The 21,781-nt window shown below is 42.8% G+C and overlaps 3 protein-coding genes across 4 annotated transcripts in view; all 3 read right to left on the bottom strand.

The window, feature by feature from the left end:
• Positions 1-21,781, bottom strand: part of LOC135770761 (B-cell receptor CD22-like) — a 113,452-nt gene that overhangs the window by 71,716 nt on the left and 19,955 nt on the right. The window lies entirely within an intron of this gene.
• LOC135770767 (B-cell receptor CD22-like) overlaps positions 1-21,781 on the bottom strand; it is a 73,431-nt gene that overhangs the window by 46,625 nt on the left and 5,025 nt on the right. Inside the window, exon 3 of the mRNA XM_065280559.1 lies at positions 20,230-20,640. Coding sequence (XP_065136631.1) covers positions 20,230-20,640 — 411 coding nt within the window. The remainder of the gene's footprint in view (positions 1-20,229; positions 20,641-21,781) is intronic.
• LOC135771621 (interferon-inducible GTPase 5-like) lies at positions 10,970-12,874 on the bottom strand. Its single transcript, XM_065281943.1, has 2 exons — positions 12,133-12,874; positions 10,970-11,422 (listed from the first exon to the last, which is right to left on the bottom strand). Exons 1-2 carry the CDS (start codon positions 12,826-12,828, stop codon positions 10,970-10,972), a joined length of 1,149 nt encoding a protein of 382 aa, XP_065138015.1. The 5' UTR covers positions 12,829-12,874.

The following is a 21,781-nucleotide window of genomic DNA, read 5'->3' as shown; positions in this document are numbered from 1 at the left end:
TGTAACCCTCGTTCCCTGAAGGAAGGGAACGGAGACGTCACGTCCCGTCGCCACAGTTTGCTGTTCCACTGCTGATATCGGCCGGACCCTTTCCTTCTGTCCAGCTTTCTCAGCAAAAAATAGCTGATTTGATAACTGCACCTGCCGCTCATTAAATACCTGTGCGGCGGGGCGGCGCCGGCAGATGCAATTATCTGCATGCCAAGTTCATTGGCGTTTTAAAGGTTTCTCGAAGCAGATAGGTCACCCGCGAAGCGGTTCCCAATTCGTCGGTCACGACGTGACGTCTCCGTTCCCTTCCTTCAGGGAACGAGGGTTACATATGTAACCGAGACGTTCTATGCGGCAACCTTGTCAGAGATTTTTCGCCGTTGTTATAGGGTTTTGATCGTGTTTTGACTTTATTCATGAGGAAGGCAGATGCAACAGCGCAGTCGCACACGTCATCACCACCTGTGCACGGTCGCGGGATACTTGCTGCTGCATTTTGCCAACTGAAGACACCTTGTAAGAAACGTTCACAACATCTTCAAACTAATGAAGCTTTTCGAAGCTTCGAATCAACTGAACCAATTGCTTCGAAAATTGATTCAGTTTTTCGAAGTAGTTCGAAACACCACACACGCTGGCGACCCCTGCTGGTCAAAATAGTGTAAAAGCAGATATGTCCAAACATTTTACACTTTTTTAATAAAAAAAGCAAGATTTGTATTAAAATATGTTTAAAAAAAATATTTAACTTAATTAAGACATAGTTAAAAGTTATGTGTTTTTAGTTTTATTTAGGGCAAACAAATAATTAAAACTAACTACCCTTTTAATTATGCACATTTTTGTCATTAAATCTGTCTATAAACAAAAAGTAGACAAAATGGCAGTGTTATTAGTCAGAAGGATAAATGTTTTATGAACTTTCATAATAAAACTGACCCGAGTTCACCTAAACATATTAGACACTGGTCATGTGATCAACTCCCTCTAGTGGTGAACCATCGGATTTATTTTTTTATTTTATTTTTTATTTTTTTATTATATATTGAACAAACATACAACATGACAAGACATCCAAAGAGGTAACATGTTAAGGAATTGGGTTTACAATACACAGAAAAAAAAATAATAATAATAATAAATAAAATAAGTACATAATAATATTAAATAAATAAAAGTGAGACAACATAGTTCAAATTTCAATTAACTTCAATTCTTTGGCGTATAACAGTGTATCTCTACATTTTTTGTTATCAATACACTGGAGAGACTCAATATATACTGTACATCAAAGTCAATCATGAAAACTTTCAAACAAGGTTTTAAATTATTTATTTTACTTTTGTGAATATGAAATTCACAAAAGTAAAAGAACCATCGGATTTTCGAAACGTTTCGAAACAGTTATGGCGTAATGAAGCCTCGTTTGCTAAAATCACGTGACTTGGGCCAGTTTGAAACAAGCTCCGAACCACTGATTCGAAACAAAAGATTCGTAAATGTTTCGAAGCCTCATGAAGCAGTGCTTCGAAAACGACCATCACTACTTCAAATCACAGTCTGGTAATGTGCATTTAACCTCCATTTTGTAGAAAATGTTTGGTTCAAAAAGTGACAGTGTTCGTTATATTAGTAGATTTCATCTTAGTACAACGCCAGAGTTCGCCAGATTTCACGGGCGGCGCCGAATCACGTTCACATATTAGGTAAAATTTAGTGCAAAAATGCGTTCCTCTAATAATTTAATATAAACATATTTTTAAAGTTTTTAATATTTGCATTTAAAATAAAATGTTGAAAATAAACAAAAAGGGGCAGTATTGCTTTTGCAGCATTGAACATTAAAATCAATGCTTATGCCATTTTCATTGTAGCCTATACTTTATGGATTTAAAATTACATTAATTTTATAACATAAAGTTGTTTTGTAAATGCATTAATGGCACAATTGAACAAGTCATTAAACAGAACATATATAAACAAAAAATGCCATTTTCAGATGTAAATAAGATGTCATTATTTTGATTGAATTAATTGATAAAAGTTTTTGACATAAATGTTAGTCAGCACATGCATTTTGGTGGTTCCCTTTCAGTCGGTCACTACGACGTCACGTCGTGACCGACGAATTGGGAACTCGCTTAGAGAGACCAATCTGCTTCGAATACTACTAAAACGCCAATGAACTTGGCATTGAGATATTTGCATAATGCTGGCGCCGCCCCGCCAGGTGCGTATATAAGCAGCAGGTGCAAATAAGGAAATTAGCTTTTTATCGCTTCGAAAGCCGGCAGTATCTGCTACTGAGAAGCTACTCTACTCTGGTGGGATTCGATTGCTGAAGTTGGTTGGACTAGCAGTACCACAGCGGACGCTTCGCTTAATTCCACGACTCTACATCTTTATTTTGTTTTGAGTTTAGTGTGTGCGTTGCCTTCCTGTGCGCTCATCAACTAAGCATCTGAGTGAATTTCCCTAAAAGAGTGATACGAGAGAGCTTTGTGCCTTGTTAAAGGCAGCCACTCTCTCGTATATCCGGACATCAGCGTCCTTTTCAGGATGGCTTTTCGTCCGTGCGATCTTGGGTGCGGCAAATACATGGGTCCGAAGGACGGTCACGAGCGTTGTCTTTCGTGTTTGGGCATCGAGCACGCAGAGGCAGCGTTCGCTGGGGGTAAGTGTTCTCACTGCGAGAACATGTCCCTTGTGGATTTGCGCAGACGGTTGTCTTTCCTCCGGGAAAAACGCAACCCTCGTCATGCGAGTGCTGAACGCCGCCACGGTGCGGCTGTGAAGCTCTCAAAAGACGACCTGCGCATCACTGTGCTGAGCCGAGCGGGGGATTCGTCCTCAGGCTCTCAGCCTCCTCATCCACAGCCGGTTGATGTGCCGATGGAGACTTCAGCGTCGTGTTCTACGATGTCTCTAGAATCCATCGTGCCGCCCTCCGGGTCCACCGACGCCGCAGCATCCGAGGGTGGGCCTCCTCCCCCTGACGTGGACCCCGACGCCCTTCCTCCCTCTGGTCGGGTTGGGACGCCGGAGTTCGATCCAGAGATGGTGGCCGTGCTCGCTCGAGCGGCGGAGACCGTAGGGTTAGAGTGGGTTCCCCCCCCTCAGCCCGAACCGTCCCGCCTGGATGATTGGTTCTTTGGAGCTGCCCGGGTTTCACAACCCTCTCCACCGGTGCCTTTCTTCCCCGAGGTGCACGAGGAGCTGACTAGAACCTGGAAGTCGCCGTTTTCCATGAGATTACGGCCGTTTCAGCCCTCCCCCCTCACCTCCCTCACCAGCGGAGCCGCTAAGGGTTATACGGGGATCCCTCCCGTGGAGCGTGCTGTCGCGATGCAGCTGTGTCCGGCACACGCTCCCTCTTGGAAGGACCGCCCAACCCTCCCCTCTCGTGCCTGCAGACAGTCCTCCGGTTTAACGGGCGCTGCCCACCAGGCATGTGGAGAGGCGGCCTCAGCCCTGCACGCAATGGCGTTGCTGCAGGTTCACCAAGCCAAAGCCTTGAGGGATCTGCACGAGGGAGGACACGACTCGCCTGTCCTTTCGGAGCTCCGGGCTGCCACTGACCTGGCTCTTCGCGCTACGAAGGTGACAGCGCAGGCGATTGGTCGTGCCATGTCCACGATGGTGGTCCAGGAACGCCACTTATGGCTATGTCTGGCTGACATGTCGGAAGCGGACAAGAACAAGTTCTTGGACGCTCCAGTGTCACAGGCTGGCCTCTTCGGTGAGTCGGTGGAGTCTTTTGCCCAGCAGTTCTCCGCCGCCCAGAAGCAGACAGAGGCGATCGCACAGATCATGCCCCGGCGCAAGCGACCTGCATCTCGCCCTCCAGCGCCGGCGGGCCCGTCTGCTCCTCGCCGAGGGCGCCCTGCGGCGGCTGCCTCCGCCCCCCCCCACTAGAACATCTTCCAGGCCACGGAGGGGGAACAGCCGTCGACAGCCCGCCCCGCCCGCCCCACCCGCTTCCCGTGGTAAACGGAAGACGAAGCGGCCCTGAGACGGGCGACCTGGATTTGGATGGGATCACTCTACGGGAGACGGTGATGGCATCGCTCCCTCCACCGGTAGAGGGCCGGGTGGAGAATCTTTGGTTTCCTTTTGTTTCTGTTCCGCCGGCTTCTCAGCCGGCACCCACAAAACCACAAAAAGAGTGCATTCCTATTCCTTCTCCAGGTCTTCAGAGGATCGAGAGAGATGTGAGCGGGCATTCACATGCTCTTCCTCCCTCTCCTCTATCGCCAGCGGGTGTTCTGAGGAGTTCCAGCTCTCCGCTGAGGAGACGGGACCACCAGCACCCTCCTCGGAGTCTGTGCTCTCCGCTGAGGAGACCAGACGACCGTCACCCTCAGCGGGCTCAGGTCAGTGTCACACACACTCATACTGTAGATACTTATGCTGTCTCAGCAGACGTACCGGCAGTACCACCTGTCCCGCTCAGCCGCCCCACCGCGGGTACCCCGACAGTGCCGTTAATTCCCCTCGTACGGTCCCTGGGGGCGTGGCTTCAGCTTCCCAGCCCGTCTCGTTGGGTTTTACGCACTGTTCGCCTCGGTTACGAAATTCAATTCATCCGGCACACACCCAAATTCTCGGGCATTCGTTTTACCACGGTGAAAGCGTCCGACGCACACGTACTGCGTGCAGAGGTCGAAGTCCTGTTGGCGAAGGACGCGATCGAGCCGGTCCCTCCAACCGAGATGAGATCGGGCTTCTACAGCCCGTATTTTATAGTACCCAAAAAAGGCGGCGGGTTGCGACCGATCTTGGATTTGCGCGTTCTGAACAAATCTCTGCAGAAGAGGTCCTTCAGGATGATAACACCGAAGCAAATATTCAATTCAATTCGCCCCCAAGATTGGTTTGCGGCAATAGACCTGAAAGACGCGTACTTTCATGTGTCCATAATCCCTCGTCACAGACCGTTTCTCCGGTTTGCGTTCGAGGGACGGGCATACCAGTACAAAGTTTTACCGTTCGGGCTATCCCTCTCTCCCCGTGTGTTCACGAAAGTAGTGGAGGCGGCGTTAAAACCCCTCAGAGAGAGCGGCGTTCGCATATTGGCTTACCTCGACGATTGGCTTATAATAGCGCATTCTCGACGGACGCTGTGCGAGCACAGAGATTTAACGCTTCGGCATCTCGCCCGTTTGGGTCTTCGGGTCAACTGGGAAAAGAGCAAACTCTGCCCCACGCAGAGGATCTCTTTTCTCGGGATGGAACTGGACTCGATCGATTTATCGGCGCGTTTGACAGAAGAGCGCGTCCAGTCAATTCTGACTTGCCTCGGTTCATTCCGAGGGAAGAATGCGGTCCCGCTGAAACAATTTCAGAAGCTCCTGGGGCATATGGCTGCAGCAGCGGCCGTGACACCGCTCGGACTGCTCCATATGAGACCGCTTCAGCGTTGGCTTCACGATCGAGTCCCGAGGAGAGCGTGGCGCGCCGGCATCCATCGTGTAACCATTACACCTGCGTGTCGCCTAACATTCCCCCCGTGGTCGGACCCCGCGTTTCTCAGGTCCGGTGTGTCCATGAGACAGATCGCTCAGCATGCTGTTGTACACACAGATGCGTCCGACACGGGCTGGGGTGCCACGTACGACGAGCTTACGGCTTCAGGGGTGTGGACAGCACCCCAGTTGCACTGGCATATCAATTGCCGAGAGTTGTGGGCAGTATATCTGGGACTCGTACGCTTCGCTACGGAGCTGCGAGGGAAGGATGTACTAGTACGCACCGACAACACTGCGACCGTTGCGTATATCAACCGTCAAGGCGGTTTGCGCTCCCGTCACCTGTCGCATCTCGCTCGTCATCTCCTCCTTTGGAGTCAGAAGCATCTGAGGTCCCTTCGTGCCATTCACATTCCGGGCTCGCTCAATACAGCAGCGGACGCGCTTTCTCGAGCTGCGCGCCCCGGCGAATGGCGACTCCACCCCCAGACGGTCCAGCTAATTTGGAAGAAGTTCGGTCGTGCGCAGATAGATCTGTTTGCGTCGCCGGACGATACCCACTGTCGCCTGTTTTATTCACTAACCGAGGGCAGCCTCGGCGTGGACGCATTGGCACACAGCTGGCCTCGGGGGATGCGCAAATACGCATTCCCCCCAGTGAGCTTAATCGCACAGACACTGTGCAAGGTCAGGCAGGACGAGGAGAACCTTTTACTGATCGCCCCATATTGGACGAGCAAGAATTGGTTTCCAGAGTTAATGCTCCTCGCGACAGCCCCTCCCTGGCGGATTCCCCTGAGGAAGGACCTTCTTTCTCAAGGAGGGGGCACATTATGGCACCCGCGCCCCGACCTGTGGGATCTCCATGTGTGGTCGTTGAGCGCGCGCAAGGTTTAAGTGATTTACCACAAGCGGTATCTAACACAATCAACGCGGCACGAGCTCCGTCTACGAGACGGGCTTACGCGTTTAAATGGAACCTTTTCGTCACCTGGTGCTCTTCGCAACGCGAGGACCCCAGAGAATGCCCTATTAACACCGTGCTTTTATATCTTCAACATAGGTTAGACGGTAGGCTGTCACCCTCCACCATTAAAGTTGATATCGCTGCTATTTCTGCTCATCACTCACTTATTAACGGCAGAACAGTTGGCCAGCATGATTTGGTTGTTAGATTTCTAAGAGGCGCTCGTAGGCTAAACCCCTCGCGCCCTCCTTCTATTCCTCCCTGGGACCTGTCCATGGTGCTGAAAGCCCTTCAGGCCCCCCCGTTCGAGCCTTTGCAGTCTGTGAGTCTGAAGCTTTTATCAATGAAAGCTCTGACCCTGCTAGCTTTGGCCTCAATGAAGAGAGTAGGGGATTTACATGCATTCTCTGTTGACGACTCGTGCCTTCAGTTTGGTCCTGCTGCCTCAAGCGTAACATTGAGGCCCAGACCAGGCTACGTGCCCAAAGTTCCCACGACTCCTTTCAGAGACCAAGTGGTGAGCTTGCAAGCGCTGCCCCCGGAGGACGCAGACCCAACCGTGGCTTTGTTGTGCCCCGTACGCGCACTGCGACTCTACGTGGATCGCACGCAAAGCCTCAGGACCTCAGACCAGCTCTTTGTTTGTTATGGTGGCCAGCAGAAAGGGAAAGCTGTCACTAAGCAGAGGATGTCTCATTGGATAGTTGATACTATCGCCCTGGCTTATAATCTTCAGGGTATTCCTTGCCCCTTTAATTTGAGAGCGCACTCCACACGGAGCGTTGCCTCATCTTGGGCTCTAGCTCGTGGTTCCTCGCTAACAGACATCTGTAGAGCTGCTGGTTGGGCGACACCTAATACGTTCATTAGATTTTACAGTGTTCGTATTGAGCCTGTATCCTCTCGTGTTCTTTCCTCACCAGGGGGAGCACGGAGAACAGTCTCACAGGTCGGCTTGCAGCCTCCATCTGATGCTTCATAACTGTGTCAGTATGGAAGGCCTTCAGAACAAAAATGCGTAATGGTTTGAATTGTTCTTCCTCCGCTGCCTTGGCAGCCTTTGTTGCGGAGCATTGGCTGTCAGCCTTCACTAGCTGCATCCTCGCGAACCTACGTGTTGGCTCGGGCTCCACATTGTGTCCCACCGGGTTCCTTTGTGAGTATTTTTCCGTGGGGTTAATCCTACTAGCCCACGTTTCCCTTAGCAGAGCACTGCTTTGCTTACACAGCCACGGCTGTCATTTTACCTCAACTACGGTTGACTTTCGCCCACCATTAACCGTTAAGACGGGTGGTGGCTTCCGCAGCGTTCCTATCCCGCTCAGGTAGGGCGCTTCCCAGTCGCTGGCACTTCTGTGGGGTTAAAGGAACATCTAGTGCCCGGCCTTCTGCCTTAAAACCTAATTCTCCTTATCCTTAAAGCGGAAGTCCACCCTAAAACAACATTATGCTTAAACACTATATTTCATGCCATATATGTAGTTGATTGTGCTGCCATCAAATGTACTAACTCCATATAAAAAATTAAAGCTTTTAACTGCTACAGTAACGGTGATTTGACGCGTCATCAAATCACCGGAAGAAAAATGCACGACTACATTAATTCTGAATGTTCTAAATGGGGGCGGGTCTTGAGGCGAGATGATTGACAGTAGATGATAACGTTTTTGATTGACAGCTGCACAGGAGCTAACGTTAGCTTGCTTTGCTCGTGTTTATAATAACAACAACATGATAATAACTTTCTACGTAGTATGTTTACCGTAGTTACACAAAACAAGCAACAACTAAGCCAAATGATGTTTTAGATATTTTAACAATTTTACAGTACCTGAGTCCGCGGAAAAACTGGGCTGAAAACAGTACTCAAAATCTTCCTGACGAAAGTGCTGGCTGCATATTCAAAGTAGTGTAGTGGTGGGTCAGCTGAGGGTCGCGTTGATGTCAACAATAAAAACTCCCGGTGGCCTGAATTTGTTGTCCTTACATCCACATACTGCACAGGTTCTAGTCATCTTTTATCGAGGGCTTTGGTGATTTCCCCCTCAGAGACGGTTAAAGTGGAGTTACTCTTTGGATGGGTTCGTCTGCCGGCTAACTTCAAGTTGACTTGAGTTGATTTGAGAGCTAGTTGAGCGGTAAAAGGCTTGTTCAACTTCATGTGGCGTTGCAAGAATCGACAGCGGGATGACGTCAAAGTACCGCGAGAGCGATTCGCGAAATCATACGGAGGAGTTTGCTTTTAAATCCCTTTCGCGGAACCTTGACGTCATCCAGCTGTCGGTTCCTGCGGCGCCGCATGAAGTCAAACAAACCTGACGACTGCATCGAACAGTGGTTAGTGGGTGGAGCTAATGACTCAGTTTCGCGCAGTGCATTCTGGTTAATTGTGTCCATTAAAGACCGTTACGAAAACTCCGCTTCAACACACTATCAATCTAATAATCGAAATCGTGCAAATTTATTTATTTTTCCTCATGTATAATGCAAAGTGGACATAAATTACCCGTGATAAACAGGCTAAAATGTCTAGATTGGACTTCCCCTTTAAGTGGAACCGGAGAGCTTTACGCAGACACTGGAAGAGGTCAGCCCCTAGTGGCGTTTTGGTAGGGATTCCCAATTCGTCGGTCACGACGTGACGTCGTAGTGACCGACTGAAAGGGAACGTCTCGGTTACGGATGTAACCCTCGTTCCCTGAAGGAGGGAACGGAGACGTCACGTCCCGTCGCCACAGGTGCTGCCACCTGCTGTTACGGCCGGTCACACTTTCCGGCTTTCTCAGCGAAAAAGAAGCTAATTTCCTTATTTGCACCTGCTGCTTATATACGCACCTGGCGGGGCGGCGCCAGCATTATGCAAATATCTCAATGCCAAGTTCATTGGCGTTTTAGTAGTATTCGAAGCAGATTGGTCTCTCTAAGCGAGTTCCCAATTCGTCGGTCACGACGTGACGTCTCCGTTCCCTCCTTCAGGGAACGAGGGTTACATCCGTAACCGAGACGTTTTCACATGAAGGCATGGGGGCTCAAATGGTTAGAAATCTAAGTGGGAATGCCAAGGAAAAGACTGAAGGCTATAAGATCTCTTTTAATGTCTGTTTATGCACAAATTTCTGTAAGCTGTGCACTGTGCCCTCGTAAAAACTGGAGCATGATGCTCCTGCACTTGTTTCCTTTATGTTTTAAAAAAATAACTTCTGATAAACAATATTTGACATAACTTGTATTTTTTTATAATGCACATCTGAACATTTTTAAATCTATTATTTGTACATGCACACCCAAGGTGGTAATTCTTCATGATACGAAGCGGAGTGCTTTTACGCCGCAGTTGTTCATTATTTTAACATAATTCAAAGCAGAGAGGTTTTAATGTTTTTCATGGCACAATGCAAAATTTATCAAGATGTTCTTCAGCGATTAGTATTCACAATATAACAAAGAGGATTGCAAATGAATCAGTGTAAACAAAGTTTATTGTAACATACACTAGGTGTCATCATTCTCTTTTATTTGGGGTTCCTTTAAAATGTATCAATCACATCAAAATGAATATTGTATGTATACTGGTACTAAAATACCAAAATGTGCAAGTTATCAAATGAGAGATATCTGAGCCCCGTAGAAAGATGATGTTAGAATATCTATATAATATAAAACAATTTCAGTTAAGTTTGTTTAAATAAGATCATAATTCACTGCGTACCAAACAAAATACCAAAGAAGTATGCATTCAAGTAACATTAAGTGTTTTTGATTTGATTGTTTGAGAGGTTTTGTTTAAGAGAACATGACTCTTACATCTTTTAAAGACTTTATATAGCTTTGTGGTTAACACGGCTTACTAAACTGACTTTTTGCATTCACAGAAATGTCACATTGATATGAAATGCCTTAATGACTTGATTTTTCTGTCACATTTAAATTTGAAATACCTGTAAATAAAATAGAGGCAATATGTGATGTTTTGAAATGAATGGTGTTAACGTTTGCAGTTGGAGTGTGATATTGTAGACGCTTCCTTTGTCAGTGGTTACTTCGCAGTTGAAACTACTGTATGTATTGCGGTCTGCATTCTTCTCATGCATGGCTACTGTGATTCAGATGAAGACCTTGACCGGATATTGCACATGGGGTGAAATGTTTTAATAGCTGAGAACGAAAAGGTGCCAATAGCTTGCACGGACAATCCGGTTTTATGAAGAATGACGATGTAAGATAAAAGATCTTTATTGCTAAAAAATAGCATATTACTGTACAGTACATTTTGAACATGCCTAACTAATATAATGTGCGTGTTTACAGTTAGAGTAAATCAACTTTAGGCATTTATTCACATATAACCAATAGCACTAACATTAGTTTAGCATTAAAAATGAATCAAAATGAAATTATTTGGGATTAAATGGAGTTACTGTAAACATATTGTAAACTTATTGGTAATTACTAGTACACTAAACATGGTATAAATCAAAATTATGTTAAGAGCATGTGTGTGTGTGTGCAACACGAGACAATTGTCAATTTTAGCCCCCCCCCCTCAAAAGGGTGATCCATCTGTTACCATAGCAACCACTTTCTCAGCATCAGCACCCATGTCATCAATAGCGGTGTTGAGAGCCTGCAGCATAACCATAAAAGATCGACTAACGGACCTGGCATGTCTTGGGATGGCTAGCTCCACAAGTCTTTTTGAAGCAGTATTGGTTTCCTTCTCTGCCTCTGCGAGTCGTCTTTTAACTTCACTCTTGCTGACCTCAACAGAAAGCGCACAAGTCCTCAGACCCTTTAGCCTGGATGGGTCGAGACCTCGCTGCCTTGCCAGTCGCAGCAGAGAATCATCATCCAGACAAAGCGATATCTGAGCCTTCATCAAAATCCGTAAGGCCACAGTAGCGTCCACCATGGAGGCCACCAGGGGCACGGGAATGGCAGAAACCCCACCAGATAAAGATGCCGCTGCCCATACAAGTGCCTTGAAGGCGTCTTTCTTCTGGTGGACCAATGAGCAGTGTTGGGTGTAACTAGTTACAAAGTAACTAGTTACTGTAATAAAATTACTTTTTTCAGTAACTAGTAGTGTAAGGCATTACCCGTCTGAAAATGGTAATATTATTACAGTTTTCCCGAGCTAGTTACTTAAGTTACATTCGCCAGTAGCACCTTCATCACACAAGGCACAAAACACAGAGAACAAAAGGGAAGGGGAGGAGGGCGTGAATGGAACAGTGATTGGTCTAAGTTTGGCACGAGGTATCATTTACCATCACCGATTGGTCGACACCCGGTAGCCAGCAGCACAGAGCGGCAGCAGCACAAAGACAGATCGGGTAAATGGAAGCGTCAACAACGGCAAGGTCTTTTTCAGAGGAAGGTTCCCAGCAACAGAAAGCTAGTTTCGACGGGTGGAGATTCAGTCATATTTTATTATGTTCAACGGAAGGAAAATAACTTGACGGTGAAGTGCACACTCTTTAATGTTTCTCCGAACGCTGCGCCCCACGTCCTGTAGCGGGTAAGGAAGCCAGCCTTTTCTTGGCCGTGGCTTGCCCAAATAAAAATTCTTGTCCAGAAAAAAATGTAACTAGTAATATAACTAGTAATATAACTAGTTACTTTCTCCAGGGAGTAATAAAGTAAAGTAAGGCATTACTATTTTTGAGAGTAATATGTAATACGTAATATATTACTTTTTTGAGTAACTAGCCCCAACACTGCCAATGAGTGGGAGAAAGCAGGCAGGGCCAGAAGGAGAGCATGTGCCCTGATTTCCGGAAGGTCGCCACGCATCACCTCTAAAAACTTTGAAAAGTCCAACTTTTCCAAAGCAGACGGGTGAACTAGAAATACTTTTGGGAGTGGAACGCCTTCAGCCTTGAGCACTTCCAGACTCGCTTTCTTCTTAGTTTCCAATGTTTTCTCTGTATCCTTCATGGATGCTAATAAGACAAAGTACACCGTCTCTTTTTGTAAAGACCGAGCTTCCCTCCACACTGCCACATTGTTCACGCTGGGACTCTCTGTGAATGTGATAATGACGGCATTGTACCGCAAAACTTTAAAGCGCTCTACATATTTCTCTGCCTCAAAACTTGGGTCGCTGGGGATGGATGGCAGATCCCAGAGCCGAAAATCTGGATGTTTGGGATTCGGAAACACAGCTAGTTCCTCTGGGGCAGCAGAAGGTGGAACACAGGCCGCTCCTTCATCATTCTGCCCGAGTCCTCGAAGTGAGTTGATAAAAGAGGCTTTTTCAGCACTTCGGTCACCTGCCACCGCAATGTTTATTCTGCTGATCAGCATGTCCTCCATGGCATCTCTTATATCTGAAATATTGTTCTTTTCTATGGACTCCTTAAGGGTTTCCAAAAGGTTAAGACTCCTTAACACATCAGCCATGTTTGCCAGATGAAAAATAATCTACGAATGCAGGAGACAAATCATTAAAAAAAGTATACTCCGCACTAGAAATAAAAAAAATCCAAATACCAAATTTATTTAAATTATATGCAAAATAAATGTTAATTATCATGCCATTTATATATCAGTTTCTTTTTTTCGACATAGTTCTTTCCATTAAATATTATATTAAATGCAAAACTAATGCATTTGTATATTTATAAAACTACAAGGAGAGTATTAAAATGTCCATCTTTTCATGCACATACCTTCTCTCAGATCATAAATGATGATGGCTGTAAATATTAAATCAGTGCAGTTTTCTCCGGTGGTATGAACAGTAGATGCTGACACTCACAAGCTATTTAAGGAGTGTGGAAGAGTCTAATCCCATTATCTAAGACCTAATCCAAAACACGTCATCCCATAGGAGCTGTAAACAGGTGAACTTGATATCATTAGAGATTTCCACTGATATGTGTATGTGTATCCAGCACAATGTGTAGCCTACTTGTTGCTGCCCTTCAACTGTTAATTTGAAGTTATTAAAACTCTTATTTAACCCCTTCAGACCCTGCGTCCACTGGAATGAACATCACATGTGTTGTGGTTCAAACCAATAAAAATGCTGATCAAACAATCAAAATAAGGCACACTGATTAAACATGTAAAGGGTGAGATTGGCTCACAATCCCAAAAGGCTTGTTTTATTGTAGAAAATAAAATTTAGATTAAATCCTTTTGGGACCTCATAAATTATTAACACATAATTAGGCTACATGGCAAAAGAAAAAGAACTAAGTAAGATACTTTGTGCTTAATACAACAAACAGCTACAACAAAAAATATTATTATTTTTATTATATATGATATTACAGTATGTCCTTCATGTTGACTGCAAAGAATGAAATAATGATTATAATTTAACACATTTTATTAAACTGGAATTTTATGAATTTTTTTATGAATTTTTTCCAAGTACTAAAAACAGTCAAACACAAGATAACAAGATGCATGCAATTTAAAACCACAACAACATGATATCAAGTCATGTTATAGTCACGAAAAATTTGATAAATTTATTTGTGTCCATGGTACGAAGTTGGGCTTTTTTCGTGCCTTGAGTACGAATGTCTTTTTTGTGTTAGTCAGCACGAATTTCTATAAATAGTTTTTCATGTCCGTGGCACGACTTTCTTTTTTCGTGTTATTTTGTTTTCTCATTTTTCTTCCCTTTTTTAAATCATTGTCGGTTGGGGTTAGATTTGGGGTTTGGGTTAGGATGTCTAAAAATGTAACAGAAAGTGTTTCTAACCCCAAGCGACAATAGTAAGAAAATAGGAAAAAAAAGCTGAATTGGCCATGGACACAAATAAATTAATATTTTTCGTAACATATTATCAACATTTAGTTTTTAAGAGTGACATTAGAATTATGAGAAATATTTTTATATTCTAGTAAAAGAAGACCTAAACATTCGTTTCAAATATATTAAAATTCATAACACTAAATACTTTCTGCACTGAAAAAAATGACTAAAAAATTAAAAAAAAAAATTTAAAAAAAAAAATTACTTAATAAAAAAAATAAATGAAAAAAGCAAAACAAAACACTTTTGTTTAAATGCAGCTTAAATAAATTGATTGCAACCACTTACCTTAAAAAGTTGAGTAAATTGAAATAATCTTTTTTTCAGTGTGCATAATATTTACAATTATAATGCATCAAAGTGTGTAACAGAAGCTACATATAATTCACAAATCTATTGCAATTAATTACTAAATTCATTAAGGTCTAAAACCATTTACAAGCGGCGTATCTCACCTCACTATAATAGAAAAAAATGATATGCTTTATGTTTATGAAATAGGTAGGGTAATGATCACATTTCAGAACAATTAGAATGTTTTAATTATTTTATTTAGAATATAAAGTACCGCGACGGCCCACTGGGGGACCTCGGTCCACTGGTTTAGACAGTTTTAGGATGTTTAATTTTAAATAATGTGTAATAACTTAATCAACAGTGCTACAACAATAAAGTCGAGAAGCTCAGATGCAAAAGCCACTAAATGCCTTCTCTGTCAAAAAATAAAATAATGATATTAACCGAATGCTCTCGTCACGTATTATATGTTCATCAAATACTTTTGCTTTAAATCTGCTTAATCCTGCCTTAGACATAAGTTTGTTGGCAAGTCAAATGGAGTTGTTTATTTAATACTTTTTTTTGTTATTTTAAAGCTTGTTGGGTTTATTGTAAGGTACGCCTCTGTCACCAACCACTAACAACCAGAAAACCTTTAAAAATATTTTGGTTTGGAAGAACAAAAAGAAGCAATGTGGGTTTAAATGACATGAGAGTGAGTTAATAATGTCAAAGTTTTTTGGGTGAACCCTCCCTTTAAAGGGGACATATCATGAAAATCTGACTTTTTCCATGTTTAAGTGCTATAATTGGGTCCCCAGTGCTTCTATCAATCTAGAAAATGTGAGAAAGATCCAGTAACTTAGTTTTGGTAAACCATTCTCTGCAAGCATGTGCAAAAATAGCTCATTAAAATTTGGCTCCCCTGTGATGTCAGAAGGGGCTAATACAGCCCCTTAATCTGCACTATCCAACCACGACACTGCCATTAGTGCAGAGATCAGCTCATTTGCATTTTAAAGGACACACAAAAAAAGCTAAATTCTGCACACACCTACAAAGTGCCAATTTTAACATGTTATAATTAATTATCTATATGGTACTTTGAGCTAAAACTTTACATATGTACTCTGGAGACACCAAAGATTTATTTGACCTCATAAAAAAGTCTTGTGAAATGTCCCCTTTAACATATCCTTACAGTAAATGCACATCTAAGACATTTCAAAATAAATGGGAAATGCTTTTCAAAGTTCACAAAACGCATTGCTTACTGCATACTTCCTTATGCCAAACCTTTCACTGCTTGAGAATTTGAATAAAGCTCCTCCTCGCACTCATTCTGCTTTTGGTTTTCGGATCCTTCATTGGCCATTTCAACTTGGTAATCTTGATTCTGAGGGACTTTTCTTCCTTTCGTATCCCTTTTGATCTCTGCATAGTCTGTGTTCGCTATCTCCTCCTCTTTCTCTTCAGGTGGTTTCTTCTTCAGAAGCGAGTAATTGATTGCCGCATAATCAACATCTCCATCTGCCCCACCTGCTTCACTGTCCTCTGCTGGACCTGTCATCCCCACCTGTGTGCTTGACATCTCTACATCAAATTGGTTTTGAAGAGGCGTCTCTTCATTGGTCTGTTCACCGGTCACAGCCGAATCTATGTTCGTCTTCACCGTAACAAAGAGAACATGTTACAGGAAAACAAATAAAAAACAGATGAATGTCATAAAACATTTAATGTCCTCATGCGCTTACAAAACAGCTTGTTTTAAGAAATACATTGACACAGGGAGAAATACAAGCCTCATCCTAATTATTTAAAAATTATTTATTATTATTAATTATTGGTCCTGTGTTAAACCTGCCTCCAAATGAGCTGCAGAGTCTGGGGGTGCGGCCAGCACTTCATGTTTTTTGGATCTGTGGAAAAGACAAAATCAAAACAAAATATGTAAATGCTTGATACATTGAACAAATTTTGATTGAATTTGTTTCTGTTTTTAGGGACGGTAATGAAGTCAATATGTTACCTGTTGCAAGACACCAAACAACACAACACCACAAAGAAGATGACTGCTGAAGTTGCCATTCCTGCCAAAAACGTGAGCACTGTTGACATCCCCAGATTCTTAAAAAAATCTTGTATAGATTGATTTTGGCCCTTGTTATCTACACCTGTAGTTAATATAAATAAACTTCATTATTTGTCAAAAATCTTTTTATTAGTCCTGTTACAACATTATTTTTAAACAAACACAGTGCTAAACTTATCCACAAACCTAAATCTACACCAAAAATCAGAAATCGTAATTCGATAAAAAGGTATTTACAATCCTCAACCCCAGTCCTAAACCTCCCCTTAAATCTGCTTGGTTGATAGGAATGTTGATCTAGGTACATGGCTCACTCCACCGATTAAGATTACATGATAGTTTAACTCAGTCTGACAAATTTGAAACCGGAGACTTTAGGTTTAGTGACCATTACCCAGGCTCGGACTGGTAATCTGTACAACCGGGCAAATGCCCGGTGGGCCAGTCGACATGTGGGCCGATGGCCTCCGAGATTTATTTTTTTTAATGCCAAAATGTTTAAGTTATTTATTTTCGGCCCGTCATGTATAAATGCAGTTGCATTTGGCTTGGGGGGCGGGTAATAGGTAAATATTTTCGGCCTCTTCATGACAGGTTCAGTGTGTGTTACGATCACGCCCCCATGCCCCACCCCTCAAATGGATTTGTCCAAGCAGCCGCTGGGTTTATGGGGAAATATATAGAGATGATAGCGCATCATTTAGCCTTGCACTTAAGAAAAATCATTATGGACAACAGAGGCTCCAAAAAGAAGAAAGGGGGAGCGGAGAAGATCTGCGAGAAAAAGTCGCCCAGGTATAACAACCGGCCAAATATATCTGGCATAACTTTTTTTTGTTCTTCCGTGATAATGACACTATTTGATAATAACATTTGAGTGCGAGCATGTGTCTCTTCCAACGAGTTCGGTATGTGTCCGCGTGTTTCTCTATGAATTGGGTGCGAGCCGAGGCAAGCTCAGTGTCACATTGTGTCCATGTTTCTGAACTTGAGCAGATTTGTATGCATTAGAGGTCTTTACAGAGGACCCGTACAGTTCAGGGTCTATGTTTAAAAGGGGCAGTTGGGTCTGGGTCGGTCCCAGTTTAAGTAAGGGCGATTTATAGTCGTGCGTAGGTCCTACAGCGTAGGATCCGCGTCGGTTTTCATTTATACTTGTGCGTCGTCGTCCGCGTCGACGTGCAAACATACCCACAGACCACTGGTTGGCAGTAATCACGCGTGTAACCACAATAGCAGGAGAAGTCGTCACAGAAGAAGAAGCTAAGCAAGTTAATCCAAAAACGAAGAAGAAATAGCAACTTGTTGTGTATAATTTGAGAAGACCAGCAATGATGGAAGTAAATAAACAGCGACTTATGTTGCAGTTTGAGTTAAATCACTCCTCAACTTGGCTCATCTTTGTTTTCACCGTCTCAAACGGAAATACCTATGACGCAGTTTTTTTACCTGACGGGAGGGGTTCTGGTGGACCAATCACAGAGCTTGCGGTCCGCGTAGAGCCGACGCGCTGTTAGAAATTTTGTGAGGTGCGCGTCAGGCTACGCAGAGCTACGCACAGGCTACGGATAGCCTACGCCGTAGCTACGGTGTAGGACCTACGCACGACTATAAATCGCCCTTTAATTATGCTACTTCGGGTCCTGGGTCTGATCGACCAGCAGTGATCAGAGTCAGTCGGCGCTAATGCATTAAAGCGCATGTGCAGTCTCAAGCATGGCTCTGGTTTCTATGGCTATAACAACTGGCTCTTGTTTTGAAAGTCACAATGCACTTTCTTTCTATTTTTATAAATATTATTAATTAACCATCTTTGCTTTCTGAGCAAACATTTTAGATATGAGAGATGGTAATATTTTAATCTGCAAGAGAGGAATAGAAAGAGAGGCACTTTTACTGCTTCTGCTCTATCTAATATAAAGTGAAGAAAGCTACATAAACCATTATAACACCGGTCACATTTATAATCTATAGACCTATTTATAATCTATAGACCTGCACTGTCTATCATTAATATACTTTACATATTATTGTATTCAATAGAGTTTGATAAAAGGGGTCATCTACACAAGTATTGCTTCATATATCGGTGCAAAAATAGTAAAAGTGTTTTTGTGGTGCTTTGACAAACAGTGTCAGCTTTGTTCATGGCAAAGAGAGTTTGAGGTGGTTGAATTTTAACTATACTGTGAAATTAATATAAATGTTCAATAAATCAAAGCATTGGGTTGGGGGGCGATTTTGGTATCGGTGGGCTTGTGTGTGGAGTGAGGGGGGCATCTTCGGTCCAGTGGTGGGCCGTTACACGAGAAAATTGCCGAATTTTGTTCCTAGTCTGACCCTGCCCTTACCTGTGATATTTCCGGTGACATTCTGTGGATCTATAGCTTTACCAGTCTGGTTTTGTCCATCAGTGTCTGGGCCAATTGTCCCTTGTGTTTCTATAATGAGATAAATATTTGATTTTAAAATAGTTCTTAATAATATTATGTATATGTTAATGTACGCGCACTAGTTCAATAACAGCTTAAAGGTGACATAGAATAATTGAACAGGGTATTTATTCTTGTTCTGTGATGTGACATGTAGACAACAACATTTTGGTTTGGTCTGTAATGCCTTAGAAGCTTCCTAAAAACCTCTCTCAGAAAGCTATAATAGGGTGGGCAATTTTTAAACGCGTGATTTTGCACCTATTGGGTTTAACTGGCAACCTGATTATGAAATGCAAGCACTGATGCTGATTGGCTGCCTTTACTGCCATCCAAAAGAATGTAAACTTTGCCGTCTTCAGAACACGGACAGACCAAAATGTTACAGATAGAAGAGCACACCTCAGAACGCGACTCGACATTTTGCTTTAAACTTTGCGAACACTGCTGCATTTTACTTCCCGTTGGAGGCAAGAGGCCGGATGTATGCAAATTATTTTGAAGGGGAGGGAATTGAATGGATTCAGTATAGCGTAATATAAAATATACAAATTCTTGAATCATAATTTTGTTTCTACTTACGAATGACATTGATGTTGATAGATCTGTTCAAAGTTTTTTTCATATATGTCACCGCACAGACATATTCTCCTGCATGCAGCTTGCTGACATTGGTAATAGTGAGAGATTCAGCAGAAATGTGATTCTTGAGTTTTTCTGTGTCTCCATTAAAACTCCATGTAAGATTTGATGAGGGTGGGTTACTGTCAACAGTGCAGTTGAGGCTGAGAGTATCGCCCTCGTTCACTTCGTTATTACCCTGAATTCTGAGAGTCACATCTGAAAAATAACATCTGTTAATTTAATTCAAGAGTTTATAGATCTCAGCAAGCAAGTAAGAAATATTGTTCATCTTCAACTGAAGATCTACAATCAACAAGTGAACAACTGAAATCATGAAAAATCATGGAGTGAAAGGTTGTTGAATAAATGAATAATCTAAATCTAATAATCTTAAAGTAATATATAAATACAGCATAAAGATCTTTTACAAAAACAGCAACATACAGATGACGTAAATAAATTAAATATACGTAACAGAATTTTTCATTTTAAGGTAACTTTTCATTTAAATGCACGATTTTCATTTGAAAATGTGGAATATTTTATAATATAAATGTTACTCCGAAAACAAACAATGAATGTCAGTAAAATAAAGCCTTGCTCACCTGTAACTGTGAGATTCATAGGGGTGCTCATGTACTTGTGTTTGTCTGAGCCAATGATTCTAAAGCCGTAATATCCACTGTCTGTCTTCTGTAGATCATTGATTCTTAAATCACATTTCAACCAAGAGTTTGTGGGTTTTTCTGTTTTATCAGTGATGTATTCGACTCTACTCGAGTAACCTGCTGACTGGGGACGATCACCTGTGTTACTATATACAATAGTCCCATTAAAGCATTTTTCCTTTTCATCATATACTGGATTCTTAAACCAAAGAAGTTTCAAGTTTTCCTCATATCCTGGATCATAAGTACAGGAGATGGTGACACATGATCCTTCAGATTTTTTTTGTTCTGTTTCGGGAACTTTTATTAAAGGTTCAGTTGAATCAATTGAGGAACTGAACACAAGAACTGCAGGAAAAACATTTTCATGTCAGGTTTTAGATGCATTATATACCAATAAACTAAGATGAAGTCTTACAGTGCATTCAGAAAGTATTCAGACCCACTTCAGGCCAGCATGCAAAGCCCTATTGTTTTTGCTCAGTATCTTCTTCTTCTCCGAAATGAATCATATTTTTGAGAGCCTAAACATGCTCGAAAACTCTTGAAACTATATGCACATGCGTCAGAAGTGACGAAAATGTACATGTGGTATAGGTGTCAGAAGTGGGCGTGTAGAAATGACTCGATAGCGCCACATGCAAAATTTCAAAACAACAACCCTTCTAAGAAATTTGGTAGGGTCATCTATCACCTCAAGATCTACAAAAACTTCCCTTGGAATCAAGCTCTAAACCCCACAGGAAGTCGGCCATTTTTAATTTTCTCTGTAGCTTGTGTGCAAATTTTTGCCATTTCTGGACTTTTTACTTTAACAAACTCCTCCTACAGATTTTATTAGATTAAAACCATACAGAAATTGGTCTGTGTCATCTAAAGGCCTTTGCAATGTTAAATAGGCTTTATGCCCAGCTGCACTACTTCCTGAACTTCAGCCAGCTCCTTGTTTCCTGTCTTCCATTATTGGACAAACTGATTAATCCAGGTGTGCCTGACCTCAGTAGTCGCAACAACAATAATCAGGCACACCTGGATTAATCAGTTTGTCCAATAATGGCAGACAGGACACAAGGATCTGGCTGAAGTTCAGGAAGTAGTGCAGCTGGGCATAAAGCCTATTGCAGAGATCTTGAGTTTTCGTTGGAGGGTGTGTCCGTGGCGGCCTGCCAAATTTCTGCTTTTCGCCATAAAACAGGAAGTTGTTCTAACTCAGGCTTACAATGTCTAATCTGACCCACACTTCACACGTTTGATAAGTGCCCTGGCCTGAACACATTAACATGGAATTATTCACATACAGTCATAGCGCCACCTGCTGGCAGCAGAAAATGTAAGGTTTTACACTGTGATTTACTGCTCATAGAAATGTAATTAGATCATCATCTTATTTGGTCAGACTGAACTTAAGGACTTTGCGAAGATAAATTGCAAAGATCTCGATTTTTCGTTGAAGGGCGAAGTTTGATGTTTCAACATGACACTGGAATTT

This window comes from Paramisgurnus dabryanus, chromosome 8 (genome assembly GCF_030506205.2).
Source record: "Paramisgurnus dabryanus chromosome 8, PD_genome_1.1, whole genome shotgun sequence".
Classification (NCBI taxonomy): domain Eukaryota; kingdom Metazoa; phylum Chordata; class Actinopteri; order Cypriniformes; family Cobitidae; genus Paramisgurnus; species Paramisgurnus dabryanus.
This window is presented reverse-complemented; position numbering and strand designations above follow the sequence as displayed.